The 19603-nt window shown below is 38.1% G+C and overlaps 1 protein-coding gene across 2 annotated transcripts in view; it reads right to left on the minus strand.

Annotated features, from left to right (window-relative positions):
• Positions 1 to 19603, minus strand: part of LOC149166477 (uncharacterized) — a 277345-nt gene that overhangs the window by 256683 nt on the left and 1059 nt on the right. For both annotated transcript variants that reach the window (XM_089432627.1, XM_089432628.1), the window contains exon 2: positions 18782 to 19533. In XM_089432627.1, coding sequence (XP_089288753.1) covers positions 18782 to 19533 — 752 coding nt within the window. The remainder of the gene's footprint in view (positions 1 to 18781; positions 19534 to 19603) is intronic.

Consider the following 19603-nt stretch of genomic DNA (forward strand, 5'->3'; position numbering starts at 1 on the left):
CATCATAAGATCTTCATGAACAACATTAAATTTGACATAACTTTAATAAAGGATGCAACACGCAATGTAGTTGAATCAATACACCTATGAAATTACTCAATATGATCAACCCAATCTGAATCATAACCCTCAAATGGAAATCTCAAAATTCCCAAGAAATCAAATGGAGCAAATAACTCGTCCAACCATGGAGCCAATCCCACAACACTTCACTTCTCAATCTGAAAATCTGAAAATACATATTAACCATAAAGAGCTAGGGTTGCCACTCTTCAAGATAGTTCAAAAGATACTCTTACCCACCAAAAAGTGGGTAACCCATAAGATGAGATAAGATAAGAAAAGATAATTTTATTAATGTCCAGCAAATGACCATACATAAGTCAATGGGGCTGAAGGATATAACCAGTACAAGTACAATGTGGGAGGGCAAATGCAACTCCTAGAAAATACCAAAGTTAAATCTAGGATAAAATGACGTAAATAAGGATACAATAATAGGACAGCCTCATAAACATGTATATAATCGAATCATGTAGAAAGCTAAGTAAATAAGTCCAGGGGTGGAGGTTGATGATGTCAAGAATGCCCAAGTCTGAAAGAAGACAATGAGGGGGCGATAGTGGCGTTGGCTTGCTATCGGAGTCCTCTAGATCCAGTGAGGAGTTTCGCTACATGATCCATAGGAGAAAACTTATCTCCTTCTTGGACAGTTAGCCAGCCAGTAGCCCTATGTGATCAGCACATGACACGATGCCAAGATCTTCTACTTCTCACACCAGTTAGATTTCTCTCTCATATCCAACATTCCTTCTTGAAGGAAGGTGGGTCATCCATCGACAAGAACTTTAAACATTTTGTAATCATGTGCTTTCACTTAATGTTTCGGGCGTACTAATATGGATCAAGGGGTGATTAGGATGATTGGTTGATCTTGACTATATGATTGTTCCCTCACTTCACCTGGGAGGTTAGTCTAGTACTCTAGTCCAGTGGGACCTACTTTGAGGCCTTAGGGTTTTAGGAAGGGCACCACTAGGGAGGCTTTGATTGAAGTAGCGTCATGGTATTCCATACTTACCACTTGTTTTAGGAATGACACTACTAGGGAGGCTTTGATTTAAGTAGTGTTACTTACCACTTTCCATCTTTCCCATTATTCCATCTCCATTCATTGGGTCGTTGGTCATTGGTCATGGGGATTAGCACTCTATCATCCTCAACCTTGAGTTTGGGCTAGAAAACTTTGCCCTAGAGGTTGATGTAGCCAAAAGAAAGATAAATGCATAAGAAGGCCACAATGAAAGAAAAAGATAAAATGTAAAAGCTGGTTGAGACATTTTATTAGCGCTTGGGCAAAAGCCTAGCATGAGCTCTACCTCTCTCGTTAGCCATCACCTGGTTCCTTAAGCACATGATGCTCCATCTATAAAGGAACCCTTGTATTGTCCCAAACTTTATGAGCAATAAACCCACACATCATTAAAGGGTATTAAATGCTAAATCTCAAAAAAGCAAGCTTGGGCTCTTAAGCTATACACCCAAATCAAAGCAAATCATTAAGAAGTAAAAGGCACACTAGAGGATTGGAAAAAGCATGCCGAGGAAAGGGGTAACTCATGCCTTCATCATTGCTCCCTCCTTATATCTATTTATTCACTCAAGATGTTACACCACCATTAGTTGTTCACTTGGCTATGGCACCCTACACTAAAGTCATTTCCACTCTGTTGTCACCATTTTTAGGCACACCTATGGATCAATGGACTAAATTGGGACCTATTGCTTCCCCTTGGGAGTTGGAAACACTTAATAGGGTTATCCATCTAACCAACCCTAACATAAGGAGGTAACTTGTTTATGGGACTCAATCTAGTTAGATATTCGAAGGTGAGCTTTGTGTGAAGTAATAATGTGCCCCTAGAATTAGGTGTGGTCCACTATGATGCATCTATGGTTATTGTACCTAATGATTGTGATCTGTGTTTCCACCATTTTTTGGCGATTCCTGGAAAATCGGATCCGCAAGGGCCCGATTCGCGGTTCCGGAAAGGATCGAGTGCGAATCTGTGGAGGTTCAGGCACGTATCCACCACGGATCACAAGCGGATCCGAGAGAAGGTGGACGGTTCACACGGTTCGGGAGGGCTTTTTTTGTTTCTTTTTTTGGAAATTTCGAACTGTTATGTGAGGAACTATGCTTTCTTAATACTCCCAAGGTGTCCCTTGATGCTCCCTAGATGCTTCCTAGATGCTCCCTAATGGTAATGTTAAATTCTTAAAGTAAAAGTGACATTCTCCTTTATCTTTCATTTCCATCCTTTTACTTAAATTTTTAACATTACCATGAAATGACTCAAGATGTTTGAGAGTGGTTCCAACCTCATCAAACTTCATATGGAGAAAATAGAATTTCATATCCCATTCAAAATTCAGCAGACTTAACAGTTTTCAGGATCAATGGGATTGTGGCGTTTCATTGGATTATATCATGTATGAGGGCATGTGATTGGCATTTAATCAAGAGCACCAAGCCCTATATGTACCCCAGTGTTGGTGTTGTTGATTGTTGAACTCCTTTGTCATGGCCTTCGCAATTATGTACCTTCACTCAAGTCAAAATCATTGATCAGGCATGTTAAGCTTTCTCTACCATATTATAAGGCTTGGATTAAGCTGTTTGATCAAAATCCTATCGAATTGAAGTAGAGGCAAAGGCTAGACAAGAGAAGAGGAATCTAGATTCTAGATGGTTGATGTTGGAACAATTAATCATTGATATATAATGGATGCCATATCTATCTTGATTTATGTAAAAATATGCATGTTTTCATGTCTTCTACAACTAATTTGGTATTTTGGATGTTTTTTAATATAAATGCAAAAAAATATAAATATATATATATAGTAAACGCTTCTGAGATGCTTCGCTTCCTAATTTTTTGGGAAATGACACTTCCGCGTCCCCACTTCCAAAAAACGTCCCCGCTTCGTGCAACGTTGGTCTGGCCCCACCCAGTAAGGCTTTGCACTAGGCCTACTATATTTTGCGGCAACGGGTACTAACACTAAACTATATCAATGTGATGAAAATCATAAAGTGGAACCTCATACATGATACAATGAGGTATAACAAGATCCATTTTGGGAGTATGGTGAACCTAAAGATGCGAAAAACCGACAATGATTATCTTCTAAACTATGTAGGCGACAAATGACAAAAGGAGTTGAAATAACACCTAGCTAAAATCCTTAGGCATGATGTTGGGATTTCTGATTCATAAACCCCAAATATTATGCATGCTTCCCACAATGCTATTAGGAAAAATGATAAAAATAGGAAAGCGGTGGTTGCTACCTATTAAATTTGGAAACTAGGGCCAAATTCCACTTTGGTCTACCCCTTTGAAGAAGATTATTGTGGCATTGAATTCCTCTTTTCAAGAGGTCCAAAATCAACCTTAAGATCACCAAATTAGAATAAGGGAAAATATTTATTTACCTAAAAGAAATTCTACAAGTCATGACCTTATTAAGGTGGGAAAATTCAAATTTGAAATTCAAATTTGCCCCCAAAATGTCAAGGTCGGCTTCACCTCCATAAGGACAAATTGTTATATATATAGATGTCCTCCATTCTCATTAGACACATCCATTTCTCTTTATTCTCTCTGAATTGGGCCGCAGAAGAGAAAGATCTCTAGCAAAGGTATCAAGGGCAAGTTTGTGATCTGTTTAGTCTTCTTCATGCGCCGTGTTCCTCAGGCAAGAGGCCAAGGCTGTTTAGAGGAAGTTTGGGCTTAAGTAATATGTGTTTAAGGGTCGTGTCTATTTCTCTTGTAGGCCGCAGTTCCTCTATGAAGATTACAGGGTTGAACATATGTTAAATGAAGGATATGAAGCTAGGTTGCACGAAACGGGGAAACGGGTACGAGTTTCCGAAATGGGAAGCGATACGAAACGCGACCTCCCCAAATTTTGGAAACGGAGAAACGCAAATGTATATATATATAGTAAAAATATTTAAATATATATATATATATATATGTGCAATCATAAAGCAGAAATAATACAGTATAATTTATTACATTTAAACATTAAGATTTAATTTACATCACATTTATTCATTAATGATCACATAATGAAAATAAAAATATCGAAATATCCAAAAGCAACCTTTATTATATATCCAAATCTCAAAATCAACGTTTATTTATATTAATATATGAGGTTGCAAGTACAATAAAGACTATAAGGCTGCAAGAGAGAGATCCAAATCAGGATTTTCTGCATCCACAACCCATTTTTTAGAAGGATCACTGTTGTATTGGGAGTCTCCTCCTACATAGTCGAACGACCTTAGTGCTCTTGATTAAATACAAGTTTCATACCCTAGTACCCTACATGCTCTTGATTATTGGGAGTTTCCCCTGCATAGAAGGCTTGGTTCTCTTGATTAAATACAAGTTCCATACCCTAGTACATGATAAAATTCAATGGAAACATTGCAATCCCCCCAATCCTGAAATCCTGAAAAACTGATAAGTCTGCTGGATTTTGAGTGAGATCTAAAATTCTACTTTCTCCATATGAAATCCAATGAGGGCAAAACCACTCTCAAACATCCTGAGTCATTTCATGGTAATGTTAAAAATTTAAGTAAAAGGATCACTTTTACTTTAAGAATTTAACATTACCATGAACTGCATATGCCTCAAACTTCCTAATGAACTACATATCAACACTAGGGCAAAAATTCACTTTTATAACTTTAGACACGCATCTAGAAGCAATTAGAATTCACTAGCATACCCTAAAAATAAATTTATAAACAAATTTAAACCAAAAAAAAGAAAAAAAAACACACAAGTAAATGCTGAAACGTGGGTTGTACGGTCGTGAAACGCGTTTCCGGCCATACTGGCCACGTTTCAGTTTCGTGAAACGTGGCAATACGGCCGGAAGAAACTGAAATGTGGCCAGTACGGCCGGAAACGGGTTTCACGGCCGTACCAAATGCGTTTCACCATTTCGTACCAGTTTCCGTACAGAAACGTACCCCTGCCCCACGGTTCCTGCAACATAGATATGAAGCCTAAATGTTAGCCTAGCCAGAACCGTGCCTACAGCAAGAAAGAGCGAAGTATTTTGAGGATGTTCTCATGGGTTTGCTGCTGTAAGTTAAGGTTGATATGTGCTCTAACCAGAACTGTAATTCTGCCTAGATTCAAACTATTTTGGGTGTTTTATCTTCACAGCTCAGAAGGCCGCATTTATTGATCCAGGATCGAGTTCCTTTTTGAAGTCAATTTTGCAACTGCTTTGACCACCATTAGGGCAGAAGACTGAAGTGCAGACTTGACTGGGCTATCTCCTTAGTATTTGGACAATGTTATTGGTAAGTCAATCTTGACTCCATATTGCTCTCTCTCTCTCTCTCTCTCTCTCTGCTGAACATTTTATCAGAATAATAAGAAGAATTGTTCAAGGGTTTTCCCCGTCATGGGGTTTTTCCCTAGCTTGAGCCATATCTTTGTGTTCTCTTGTCTTGGCTTGTCTTCTGCATCTATCAGTTATGTTCTTTCATTAGTTACTGTTAATGTAATAATGACTCATGTGATTACAAATGGAATTAAGTGGTCTGATGAATGGGCTAAGATGGAACATTAAAGTAACTATCCTAAGCAAAGAACACGTTACCTAAATTTAACACGGTATCAGAGCACATGAGAGGTCAAGCCCAAGCAAGAGTAAAAGTAATCACTGAAAGGTTTGTTGACAATTCTCTGTTGACCTATATTCAAGGTTTCATAGTCAGCCCTTAAGTCAAGTTCTGGGTTGAATCCATGTGCCTAGGCCGAAATCTTTACCAAGAAAAGCGAAGAAAGATAAGGGGCATATAAACCCTAATTTGGAAGACCAAGCAGCTAATCAAATAGCCCACATGAAATTCTTCAGAAGCCAGTTCTGAAACTTTCGGTATCCCTAGGCTACTATCGTTGCACTTCTGTAAGAATATAATTTGTCTTGGAAGATCATTCTTAATTACAGGCTGCCTGGCAATGTTTTGATTTCAGGTTTTTGTCTTGTTGAAGATCTAACAAATTAGCTAGTTCTGTGATTTTTCTACAACCAAGGAGTAGATTTGCGGATCCAAGGATGGAGGTCGAATCTAGAAGGTATCTTGTCGATTTGTTTTGTTTGGGTACTGAAGTTTTTTTTATTCCTGTGGCAGCTCGTGGGTACAACTTTTATGCGAGATTTTTTCATGTGATTTGAGACTGCTCAATGGAGTTTTTGCAAGACCTAATTTCAGCCCTGTGGAACAACGGAAATCTCCTTTTTGGGTGACTCGAATTAGCACCTCTTCTTTCCCTTAATTTCTAGTCATAGCTACTCTCTGGTAAATAGGTATTTCTTTGAATAGCCCTATGCATAAACCTGAGATAAGAAGTCGAGTTTGGAAGTCATTTCTTTTGCTTGGGTATGGTTATTCGTTGGAGTAATATTGTACTACACCTTCTGAAATTATTGAGAATGGTTCGATCCTCCTTGTCAATATGTCTGTGACAATTTGGAAGCATTATTTAAAATTTTAAGGTGAAGTCATTTCACAGATGCAGCATTTTCTCCAGGGAAGTCTTGTGGCCCTCTTAGAGCTCAAATTTGGGCACACGTGGAGACCTATTTTAACGCCTTCTAATGGATTTTTTTGTGTGCGGATTTAGTAACTGTTCTAAGGTATTTTTTGTCAAAGGAATAAATCAATTTTGTGAGCAGACATGTATAATGTTCCTACAACGTCACTCCTACACAGATTTGGGTCTATCTCAGTAATTTTCACACAAATTTCCAAGTGGAATTTTTAGGAAGATCTAAGAGTATATCAGCGGCTCTCCTTGATCATATTTACAACCTTAGGTGAAGCATATATGTCGATAATCTGAAGGTTAAATTTGCACAGAAGGTAGTACATAAATTCGACACTCCTTGATTGCATTCTGTCTAGACTCTATGAAATATATATCAGACTTTTGCAGCCACTGATGAATCTTGTTGCTTCCTTGGGACTCTAATTACTGAAAAGGCTAGATACTTGGCACATCACTATATTATTGAGAGTTTATCAAAAGAATCTTCAGGTACTCCTGTTATCAAAGAAACACCTCATCTCCCAAGGTATGACAGGCATTAAAATTGAAGATCGACTTATATTGCAAAATCATATTAAGGTCTTTGGCATAGAATCTCTGCATGAGATTGAGGATAGTTTTTGGCTGATTAAAACATATCCTCTCAATCAAGTGTGAAAAGCCCTTGAGGGCTCTTCAAAAAAAATGTGGATCATCTCAGGCTTGTTTAGTTGTGTTCAGGTTGTCAATGAAATAATTCGCTGGCATCTTCAGATATACCAGAGGCATCAGTAGTCATCTTCAGGGATTACAATAGCACATCGCCAGTCTCGAGGACTTGATGAAGCAGTTGGATAACCTTGCATCATGAGCTTAAGATGACTCTAATATTTTATAAGGCTAAAATATCTTCTCTTGCTCATCATACGAATAACCTAAATTGGCTTGAGAATCAAAGTCAAATTGTATTGTTCTCCAGGGCTTCAGCTAGTATCCATTAAATGCCCAATATCACAATCATAAGGGAAGAAGTCAGTTTTTCATCAACACTTCTAAGTGCATTATTTTGTAGCAACATTGAATTTTTCTAGTACATCAGCAGTTATATATATCCATTATATCAATGTCCTCATGAATCTAATGTTGAAGAATCTAGGGCAGTTATAGTAAATGAGATTCTTCTAGGCATGATAAATATTTGTGAGGTGTTTTTCAATTTTCTTCTTATTCCAATCTTCACTTATTATTATTAGAGTGTGTCTTCGTTAGTTCATCAAATAGCTATCAAAACAAAGAGACAAGAACACAGGATGTTGACTTTCTGCCAGGGCCAAAACCTCTCCCTCTTGGAGAGGAAAACCCACACATAATTCTTCTTATAGAGATTCTAATTGACAAATACCAAGACCATGACCCTTGACATACTCTGCCACTCCAAGACCAAGACACCAATCCTCTTCTTTCTCACTGCTGAGATCATCATCATCATTGTTGTACCATGACTGCTCCTTCATCTAGATCACTGTTGCACCATGACTGCTCCATCTAGATCTTCATCACTGCTGTACCAATGTTACACCTTCATTGAGAACTTGATGTATCACTTCTTCACCTTCACTGATAACCTTATTACACCTGAGATCTCCATTTAGAGGTATATAGTTGTACCGAAATCTTCATCTTCATTAGGATTATGATTGTTATCATGCTCACAATAATGTCGAGGACATGACTGTGTCTAGGATATATATACTGCACTGAGATCCTTCCTCTATCATAAATGCCGAGACTACAAGGGGAGAGATCCGAGTCTTTTCCTGTGACATCCGAGGCTGCTTCAGTAGGCCTATCTGAAAACAGAGAGATCCAAGTTCTTTGAGCTGTGGACAGACTTCCATCACTTCCTCACTGTGACCTCCGAGATCCCTTACGTGACTATACTCTTAAACTTCAGGAAGATTCGAGTTTCTTACTGCACTTGTCCAAGATTTCAGAGCTCCTGTACCTTCATCCGAAAATTCAGAGACATCCGAGATTCTTGCTTTCTGAGGTGACCTCAGCAGGGTATTTATAGTTGTTACGTCTCTATAAATAAGCCGACATGAAAGTGAAGTGTTGTGTCACTTCATTTGAGCCGACATGACTGCTCTTTATATCGTTTTGCTGGCCGACTTGACTGCATTTGACATCTTTTTGTTTGCTTCTCTTTTCAAGAGGATTGTGCTTGTCTTGGAGGGCTAATCTAGTTACTAGGTAGACTTATATTCATTACATATATACTCAAGAAGAGCATGAAATTGACTATTTGACATCCTAAAGCTCTCAGTGGGAGCCACTAAATAAATAGACCTCTTGCTCATGAAACCCATGCAACAAGGAATAATAAATTCATTTTACAAAAATCATAATTACAATGTCATGAAGACCAAACCTAGTTACACTTTCTTCAACATCTAGCCCATGATATCATGCTCTAAATTTTTAAATTTGTCTTTGAGAAATAATTTAACATAATTTGATCTATTTCTAAGGTTCTCTCTGGACTATCTAGAATTCGAAAGATGTTAAGATCAGTACTGATAAGGGATAGAACTTTGAATCAGTATTGTATATAGATTCCTTGGCGTAGTCAGATTTGAAGCAGACAGTTAAAAGGATCAGATCAGATCATTCCAATGCTAAACTTTGTTGAGGATTATCAGTTGAATGCGCTGTTGTTCAGAGTTGGTATTGATTGAGCAGAGCATGCCAGAAAGACTTCACGTGCATGTGTTTGAAAGTTTGTTGATTCAGGAGCAGATTAAAGAAAGACTTCAGAAGGAGCTCTTCTTGCTGGATGATTTCTACAAAAGAAAAATCATATCAAAGATCGTTGATAAAGGCAAGCTGGGTATGATGAATCCAATAATGATTCGATATATCTCTGTTTCTTCATAAGTCACATAATTGCGACTAAATGACTTTGGCTCATAGTCCAAAGGATCAATAACAAGATGGAGATGGCTAAATTGTTATGTTTTGGGCAAGGGTACTATCCCAAAGCTCAGAGGGAGATTTGATGTTTGAAGTTGCTCCGTTATAGCCAACTTGCCACAAAAACTCTGAGAAGCCTCAAGCCAACTGCTGAGAATTTCTTGAGTGGCAGTAAGGTGAATGGAAAAGTGCACATTTAGGTGCTATAATCCTTTGAATTTACTTCGTAAATAAATCAAAGACTGAAGTTTGTTGAATGAATAAAGCAGCCAGCATGGACATCTAAGTAAACTCCACAGTAGCCATTGATGCAAACAATGTTGTATATTTCAGAGCAGGATTCAGAAAATCCTGTACCTTACATATTAACAATAGATACCACTTCATATGGTACAGCACCAGGATTATGGCATGTTTAATTACAAAGTGAATGGATCTTATGATAAGCAGGCTGCCAGCTGGACACTTTGCACTCTGGAAAGACAAGCTTAGGCTTGTGGTCTCCCTGAGCAAGAGGGAGTAAGATCAGTTAAATATTTCCTTCATCAAGATATGCTAGAAGCAGAGGATACCCAAGTGCTGCTGAGATCTCTGTTGTAAATCAGTATGTCTGAAAGTTGTATGCTGTTGGGCACTATGAGGCTTTCATTTGATAATCCAATCATCAATATCATCTTCAAGATCTAGTCTTGACTTTCAGAAAGCAACTTGGCATTATTCCCTATATGAAGGGTTCCTTGGTTAAGATTGCACATTGATCCTTAGCTCCTGGGGGCCTGTGTAAGGCCCTAAAATGCCCTAAATTTAATGAATTTAACAGAGTTTAATCAGAATTTAGCTCACAAATACCAGTATATGTAAAGTTAAATACATAATTTTAACAATTTTTTTATTGAGTACCAACCTCTCTGCTTTGTCACGACTCTTGCTCCCGTTGTTTGTTTTTCTTTGAATTTGATGTCGATCCCAAACAGTTCTCGTTCGCAATTTTGCTGTTGTTACCAAATGACCGAAACCACCCAGCCAAGCTTAGCAAAACCTTGGTACTCAGCTCCAAAATACTTCCCAATTGGAGTATTTTGGTCCCTCGTATCCAAAAGCTTCAAGAATAATGGAATCCCAGCTCTGGTTCAGATCTCTAAATTCTCATTCCCGTCCTCTTCCAGCAAAAATCCCCCTCTCTGCCTCTGCGTGCTTGGGATAAATAACCCTCCTAGGCGGTCACTGCCTTCTTCACCGCCCTTCTCAGATTTGATTTGGCAGATTACCTTACGTGTAGAGTGAGGTGAGGATAAGCATATAATTCTTAAGTCATTGTCATGTTCTAAACTTTAATAATTTTATGTTTTATAAAATTTAATAATATTTTATCTTTTATAAAAAATTTAATTATAATAACAGATTCAATAGTTATCAAATATTCATGATATTACTTTAAAAACTTTAACTTAGATAAATATATATTTATATACATATGTATATTAACAATAGTTAACTTATAACTTTAAACTTTATAATGACCATTTTTTATATTAGAATGATTGGAATTATAAATTTTATTTAACAGCTTATAAGTACGAAGTGTTTCATATGTATCTTTTGAATCTCGGGTTTTTATGTAATAACTCTCTTCTCGATCATTTAGGTGTTTAGTCCCTTTTTATTCATTTAAACATTTTTCTTAATTATTTGATAAGTATACTGGTGCAAGACATGCGATGTGTGCATATGTAGCTATCATATGCATACATCGTATACATGCTAATACTCTTTTGCTTATAGATCAAAATGGGTCATTACAGCTTGGGGTACTTATTGAGCTATACAGGGTGAGTTGTTCACCTTTCCCTAGTGGTGCGCTGCGTACAGGGTGAATGGTTCACCTTCCCCTACGATTGCAACACATGTGTGTAGGGTGAGTGATTCACCTTCCCCTACTGTTAATGACATATGCATAGGATGAGTGGTTCACCTTCTCCTATGGCATATTAGCAAGATGAGTGGTTCACCTTCTCCTGTGGATACCCCGTGAGAGATGCATATAGGCATATGTTGACATGTCAATGGGACGTGGTTCGTCCTCTCCCCACATATAGGATGCTCATTCCCTAGGATTATTGGTTGACATGTCGGTGGGATGTGGTTCATCCTTTCCCCACGTGTAGGATCCTTCCTACGATTGATTGTGCCTTGTGGTGATTTGCATATGTAGGATGTAGTTCATCCTTTCCCTACGTGTGATTGTGATGTGTGATTGTAGGATGTGGTTCGTCCTTTCCCTACGTGTGATTGTGATGTGTAATTGTAGGATGTGGTTCGTCCTTTCCCTACATGTGTTTGTGAGCAAGATGTGATACATTCTTTCCATGCTATTGATTCAATATCATCCTACCCATGTAGTTCGGACACATGGGAAGTACCTCTCATCTGGCCAATGAATTGGGAAAAGTGGTTAGGGACAATAGCACTACCGATGGATGCATTGGGTATTGCCGTACTCCCTATGACTAGGATGCATGGTGTTCTTCAACTTGATCTGGGATCAAATCTGATTGAGGTTTTATCTCTGGACTGATTTTTGTCAGTGGAGAGTGGTAAGGTCCTGTGACTCACTCTCGACCAATTCTTCTCATTATTACATCAGTGTTCAGCAAGAGCATAGCAAATCAGAGACAGGATTCAATGATGGTTCATGGTGACAATATGGCTTTATGATCAGTGACAGTGGTTGATGGTTTGACATGTGGAATTCTCCCTAGTTGAGAGGGAGTGTTAAATTTGGCAACTAGGGCCAAATTCCACTTTGGTCTGCTCCTTTGAGGAAGATTATTGTGGCATTGAATTCCTCTTTTCAAGAGGTCCAAAATTGACCTTAAGATCACCAAATTTGGATAAGGGAAAATATTTATTTACCTAAAAGAAATTCTACAAGTCATGACCTTATTAAGGCGGGAAAATTGAAAATTTGAAATTCAAATTTGCCTCCAAAATGTCAAGGTCGACTTCACCTCCATAAGGACAAATTGTTATATATATAGATGTCCTCCATTCTCATTAGACACATCCATTTCTCTTTATTCTCTTTGAATTGGGCCGCAGAAGAGGAAGATCTCTAGCAAAGGTATCAAGGGCAAGTTTGCGATCTGTTTAGTCTTCTTCATGAGCCGTGTTCCTCAGGTAGGAGGCCGAGGTTGTTTAGAGGAACTCTGGGCTTGAATAATATGTGTTTAAGGGTTGCATCTATTTCTCTTGCAGGCACAGTTCCTCTATGAAGATTACAGGGGTTGAACATATGTTAAATGAAGGATATGAAGCCTAAATGTTAGCCTAGACAAAACCGCACCTACAGCAAGAAAGAGCAAAGTATTTTGAGAATGTTCTCATGCGTTTGCTGCTATAAGTTAGGGTTGGTATGTGCCCTAACCAGAACTGTAATTCTGCCTAGATTCAAACTGTTTTGGGTGTTTTATCTTCAGCTCAGAAGGCCACATTTATTGATCCAGGATTGGGTTCCTTTCTGAAGTCAATTTTGCAGCTGCTTTGACCATCATTAGGGCAGAAGACTGAAGTGCAGACTTGACTGGGCTATCTCCTTAGTATTTGGACAGAAGTATTAGCAAGACGATCTTGACTCTGTATTGTACTCTCTCTCTCTCTCTCTCTCTCTCTGTTGAACATTTGATTAGAATAATAGGAAGAATTCTTCAAGGGTTTTCCCCATCATGGGATTTTTCCCTGGCTTGAGCCATATCTTTGTGTTCTCTTGTCTTGGCTTGTCTTTTGCATCTATCAGTTATGTTCTTTCATTAGTTACTGTTAATGAAATAATGACTTATGTGATTACAAATGGAATTGAGTGGTCTGATGAATGGGCTAAGATGGAACACTAAACTATCCTAAGCAAAGAACCACAAGTGGAACTTGCCACTAGTGGAGTGGCTAGACCCTCAAGAACCACAAGCAAATCTAAGACTAAAGGCAATGAGAGGGACTTTGCAGATTCACCTCTCATTAGGACCTCAACTTTATTTGTTCCAAGAACCAAGGATGGGGCACAACTTTCCATCCGATCAATGGTTAAAAAAAAGAAGCAAGAAGCAAACACGATTGTGGGGAGGTGTCTCTTCTAGAGTGACATACCTTTGAGCATAACAAAGACCAATCATTTTTCCAACCAATGTGATCTTATCATTATTGTTAGCCCAGGGTGTAAGTTCCCTACCTAGCTAATAACACTTGGCTAAAATCCTTAGGCATGATGTTGGGATTTGTGAAGCATCAACCCCAAATAGTATGCATGCTTCCCACAATGCTATTATGAAAAGGATAAAAAGAGGAAAGCGACGGTTGGTGCCAAAGTCGAACTTGCCACCAGTGGAGTGGCTAGACCCTCAAGAACCACAAGCAAATCTAAGACTTGATGCAATGAGAGGAACTCCACAAATTCACCTTTCATTAGGACCTCAATTTTCTTTGTTCCAAGAATTGGGAATGGGAAACAACCTTCCATTCCATCAATGGTTTCAAAAAAAGAAGCAAGAAGCAAACATGGTTGTGGGGAGGTGTCTTTTCTAGAGCAACATACCTTTGAGCATACCAAAGAACAACCATTTTTCCAACCAATATGTGATGCCATTGCTATTTTTGGCCCACGTTATAAGTGCCCTCCCTAGCTAATAACACAGCTAAAATCCTTAGGCATGATGTTGGGATTTGTGATGCATCAACCCCAAATATTATGCATGCTTCCCACAATGCTATCATGAAAAGGATAAAAAGAGGAAAGTAACAGTTGCTACCAAAGATGAACTTGCCACTAGTGGAGCTAGACCCTCAAGAACCACAAGCAAATCTAAGACTTGAGGAAGTGAGAGGGACTTTATGGATTCCCCTTTCATTAGGACCTCGATTTTCTTTGTTCCAAGAATTAGGTCTGGGGCACGACCTTCCATCCAGTCAATGGTTAGGAAAAAAGATGCAAGAAGCAAACACGATTGTGGGGAGGTGTCTTTTCTAGAGCAACATACCTTTGAGCATAACAAAGACCAATCATTTTTCCAACCAATGTGTGATGCTATCACTATTGTTGGCCTAGGGTATAAGTGCCTTACCTATGAGGAATTGCCAAGGTCAATTCTTCAAGCAAAAAACAATGAAATCAACACTAAATTGAAGACCTAAAGAAGTCATGGGAGGCCACTAGATGCAAGATGATGTCTGATGGTTGGATAGATGGGAAGGGTAGGACACTTCTTAACTTCTTGGTACATGGTCTTAAGGGTACACTATTTCATAAATCCATTAATGCATTGGCACATGTTAAAAATGTGTTTGCATGAGTCAATGGATGGGTTGATCAACAAGATAGTTTGCAATATGTTGTCCAAATCATAATAGATAATGCAGTTAATTATGTGTTTGTTAGCAAGTGTAATGGAGAGGCACCCCACAGTGCTCTAAACTCCATGTGTTGCCCACTGCATCAATTTGATGCTTAAGTATGTGGGAAAAATATCCCGCATCAAGAAAGTCATTGAATAAGATAGGAGCATCACAAAATTCATATATTACCATGCATTTGTTCTTAGCCTCGTGACGAGATTTACGAGAAACAAAGAGTTGTTCCATCCTTCAATCACACACTCTTCTAGCAACTCCATTTCTCTTCAATCTATGCTCCAATGTCAATTTGAGTTTAAGTAGAAATTTGTTAGTGATAAGCAACATGATTATGCATTTAGCACAAGACAAAGTGTGAGAGCCATCACCAAAATAATGTACAATGATTCCTTCTAAGATGGAGTACACGAAGTGTGCATAGTTAGTGAACCTTCAGTAGAGGTTCTTCGCTTGGTTAATGGGGATAAGCCCACAATGGGCTTACTTGTATGAAGCCATGGATAGGGCCTATTACCCTTCTTTCAGCAGGGGTACCTCAAAATTTTTCACCACAACATTTGTAAGCCATGGATGGGCGTTGCTTGTTTCGAAGCCTAGATGATGATGGTTATCCTTGAGATGACAAGGGAGGTTTCGCACATCATTGATAGAACCCAACGCTTGAGTATAATGGTAGCACATCACCTCGTTTTCCTTTAGAAGGGTGAGGCAAGGCACATTGGTGATGACATCATGGTTTGAATACTTTGAGCTTTTACTTGGAGTATGGAGCACTCATGATCCATTTGTCACCTACTTGTGGCATGTTGAGCACTTATGGAGGATGACATCATAGTAGAGGAGCTTATTTTCCCACACATGTGGGATTTTTGGCATTTTTGTTATTTTTTTAGCTATGAGGTTTGCTTGTAACCTCACACTTGTTGAACACTCAAACAAACTTGTTTTAGAGCTTTACTTGTAAAATTAGTGGAAATAAGGTGTTACTCCTCATATAAATAGAGGAGACCTTACTCCACTTTTCATCATCATACATTCATTCACTCTTCTCTTCAAAAGAGCGTGAACTAGTCCTTTTCTTTGACTTAGACCAAAATGTGATTTTTTATGGTGTGAATTCTCTTGGATATGAATATTTGCATGGGGGAGTTTTCTTGTAATTGAATGAAGAATTTCATTGGAGAATTATGTAAGTTTCATGCCTATTTTCTATATTTTGCATATTGTATGTGTAGTAGGGTTTCTATTTTTGTGCCACGATTACATGCTAAATCTATGTTGAAATCTTGCTCCTTTATAGCATGCAAAATTGTTCTCTTCAAAACCTCTTAGGAAACTCCGAGTGTGTATCCTTAAATTTAAATTTTTCCCTCACAAGGAAAATTGCTAGGATTTTGAAAGTGGATGCCCTAGTCATCCCCCCTTACTCCAAAACCATTCTCATTGAATTTTTCTCTAGAAGATACCATTTAGTCCATTTAGGGCAAGGCACTAATCATAATTGTGATGATCATCCATATACTTAATTAAATTTCTTCTTCTTTCTCCTAGATACCTAGGGTTAAGGCTAGGGTTTTCTGTGGAAAAATGCTAAAAAATAAATTTATGATTGATTTTTACTATTATGGTTCTAAAATTAGGAAATGCATTAATCAATATATAATTGCAAAATCTAGCATTATTGCATGTTTAAACCTCTTTTTATGGCTGACGTCATCCTTCGTTTGTTGATTATGCATGTTTTCAGCCATAGAACTCCATTGAAAACCGCTAAGCCTTGTTCTCTATTTCAAGGCCTTGCCTCCTTTGTTGATTACTCATTGAAAGGCCTTTTCTTAAGGCTATTATATGACATTGTGTTCCCTTTTGTTGAAAACCGGCAAAACCCTAACTTATAACAGCCATCAAATTGATCTAGGAATAAAGCACCTGAAATTTGGCATAGAACATCTAGGCCTTCTAGGCGCCACCACTACTTTATCCCATCACATAGACGGTAGACCTCGTATCTATCACCTTGAACCATAGTCATTGATATCCCTTGTGCGAGTTTAGGGAAGCCCCCCTTGTGGTCAAATACCACTAAAGAGCAGAGGAAAGGTTGCTGAGGTGACAGTGGCAACCCTTTTTCTTGTTGCGCCAAGGTCTGGTTCTGCCTAGTGAGGCTTTGCACTAGGCCTGCCAGATTTTGTGGTAACAGGGACCTTTGAATATATAATACTTTATTGACACAATATAATACCTAATATAAGTTGTTACATATTTGAGGTTGTTTATCTGTTCTTTGGCTAGCCTTTGTGTTATGTGAACTTGCTAGAATCATGTTGTATAAACCCAAATGACTGACCAGTGCAGCCCATAAGGATATATACACATGAAGTATCTTTATAAAGGTGGATGGAAAGGCAATAATATTATTTTCAGTATATATAGCACATAGAATATAGTATATACAATATGGATAATGAATTATATCCAAATGATGAACTGAAAGCATCATATAACTCTATACCTAAAGATCCTTATGTGTGGATATGTCTTGTAGTTTATACTGTCTTAGATCTACAAGAATGTTAGAAAACCAATATCTAGATCATTCATTTCTCCATGGATTTGCCAAATAGGATTTCAAAATTCTAACTCGGCATGTCTACAGTGTATGGTTGGAGATTCCAACAGATAGATCATGGTATGCATGCATGGGTGGGGACATCGGCTGTCAGTTGACTAGCTCCTTTGAACTTTGAAGTACCCACTATTGCAACTGCAGAAATATGGTGTCTACCATTTCAAGGTGACTACAACTGCAAGTTAGAAGACAATAATAGTGTGTCATATCAAGCCAATTGCTCTCTTTCTTTGAATCATGATTATGCTCTTTTAGTGACGGGAATTTGCACAAATCATTTTCAACAGTGATAAAATTTGCCACTAGCAGTGTGTGCTAATGTGAATTTGCCTACACATATTATTTTTGTGCTATAGCGACGCTTCACTCCTTTTGTGCTATTGCGACGCTTCATTTGGACAATTTCTCTATAGTCTGCACAGAAACTGCCATAATTCTCAATTTCACAAAGCAAAACCCTGTCGTAGATTACACAAGGTGATTCACAATTTGCACAGTAAGTTTTCAAAGATTTGCCTTCTTTGAAAACTACATGTGGATTTGCCTATACCATAATCATTTGTGCTATAGTGATAGCTAATTCCAACGATTTATCCGTAATTCAAAAGCAAAACCCTTTAAAAGATTAGACAAGGTGATTCAGAATTGGTGTACTAAGTTTTCTATGATTTGCCTTTTGAAAACCACTTAAATAACGTTTATGATGTGCAACTCCATTGCCCAAAAAAATGGAAAGAACAACACATATTCCTAAATTTTAGGCTAATATTGGCCCTTGGGTTAGTTTTTCAATAATTTTTTGAAAAAAAAAAATGTTAATTGAAAATGAAATTTCTGTAACATAATATAATGTTATTTGAAAACATTGGCCACATTTTGCTATAAAGGCTTTAAAATTTTAAAACTTAAAAAATTAATAATAAAAATAAAAACAAAATACAAAAAATTGTCAAATATTTACAATGCTACTAATGATAGGTTGAGAATTATAAAAATATGTTGAAAATTATAAAGGTTCACTAGAAATTTTACACATACTAAAAATTAGTATTCTAGAAGCTCATTCTTTGTCAACATTGCACAGTGCAAACTATCCTTAGGCATGCTAGGCGAATAAATAAGGGCAAAAAAATAGAGTTATGCTAACCTGTTCAGAATCTTCCTTTGGACCGTTCTCAGCACCAGACTGCTCTCCGAATTTCTCAATGCTCTCGAGCACTGCGTCATCCAACTTTATCTCTGTATTGGCATCATGTCCAACCAATTTTTCTCCAAATTTTTCAGCGGGTTCAAGCATCGTGTCAACTGTCAGGGTCCCTTTTGCATTGCTGATAGATCCACCACTCTCATCTGAGTTTATCCCATCAGTCGATAGAAATTCAGAGATTTCACCCCGTAAATTTGTGTCAGTGTTGCTAACAGCTCCACTTCCAATTTCACCAGAAACCCCGTTCTTTTCCTCTGACCTTGTACCAGCGACACTAACCCTATCCTCCCTTAACTTCTCATTAAGTTCACAAGATTCCTTACACTTGCCCGTTTCATCACCGGAATTTTTTACTACAATTGTTGTGACCCTCCCTATACCTTCCTCCGACATTTTCATTTTCTTTGTAGTACTAAAGCCGCCAGTACCCTCCTCATTCTCCGACAACATTTTATTTTTATCCACAGAAACTAAATTTGTATCCTCAGTTTTACTCGCCTTTGACTCGCAAGGATCCTTGAAAACCCCCGATCCTGAATCCATGACCAGATTGCCGTTAATTGCGCTCGCATCCGTTGGCATGTCAACTTCTGCTAATGCGGACGACGGTTGCCGATTCGAACAAAGCTGTTCCGTCTCCGCGATTCGTTCCGGGATGCCAAAGTGAAACATAATGCTTCCATCTGAAAACTCTGCCGAAATACGCAAAGGCTGCGCATATAAGGAGCAATTGCCGTAAAATAAAATCAAAATTGAGACGGA

The sequence above is a fragment of the Pinus tabuliformis genome, chromosome 5_1 (assembly GCF_031772625.1).
Source record: "Pinus tabuliformis cultivar Carrire ecotype Pingquan chromosome 5_1, CPIR1, whole genome shotgun sequence".
NCBI lineage: Eukaryota > Viridiplantae > Streptophyta > Pinopsida > Pinales > Pinaceae > Pinus > Pinus tabuliformis.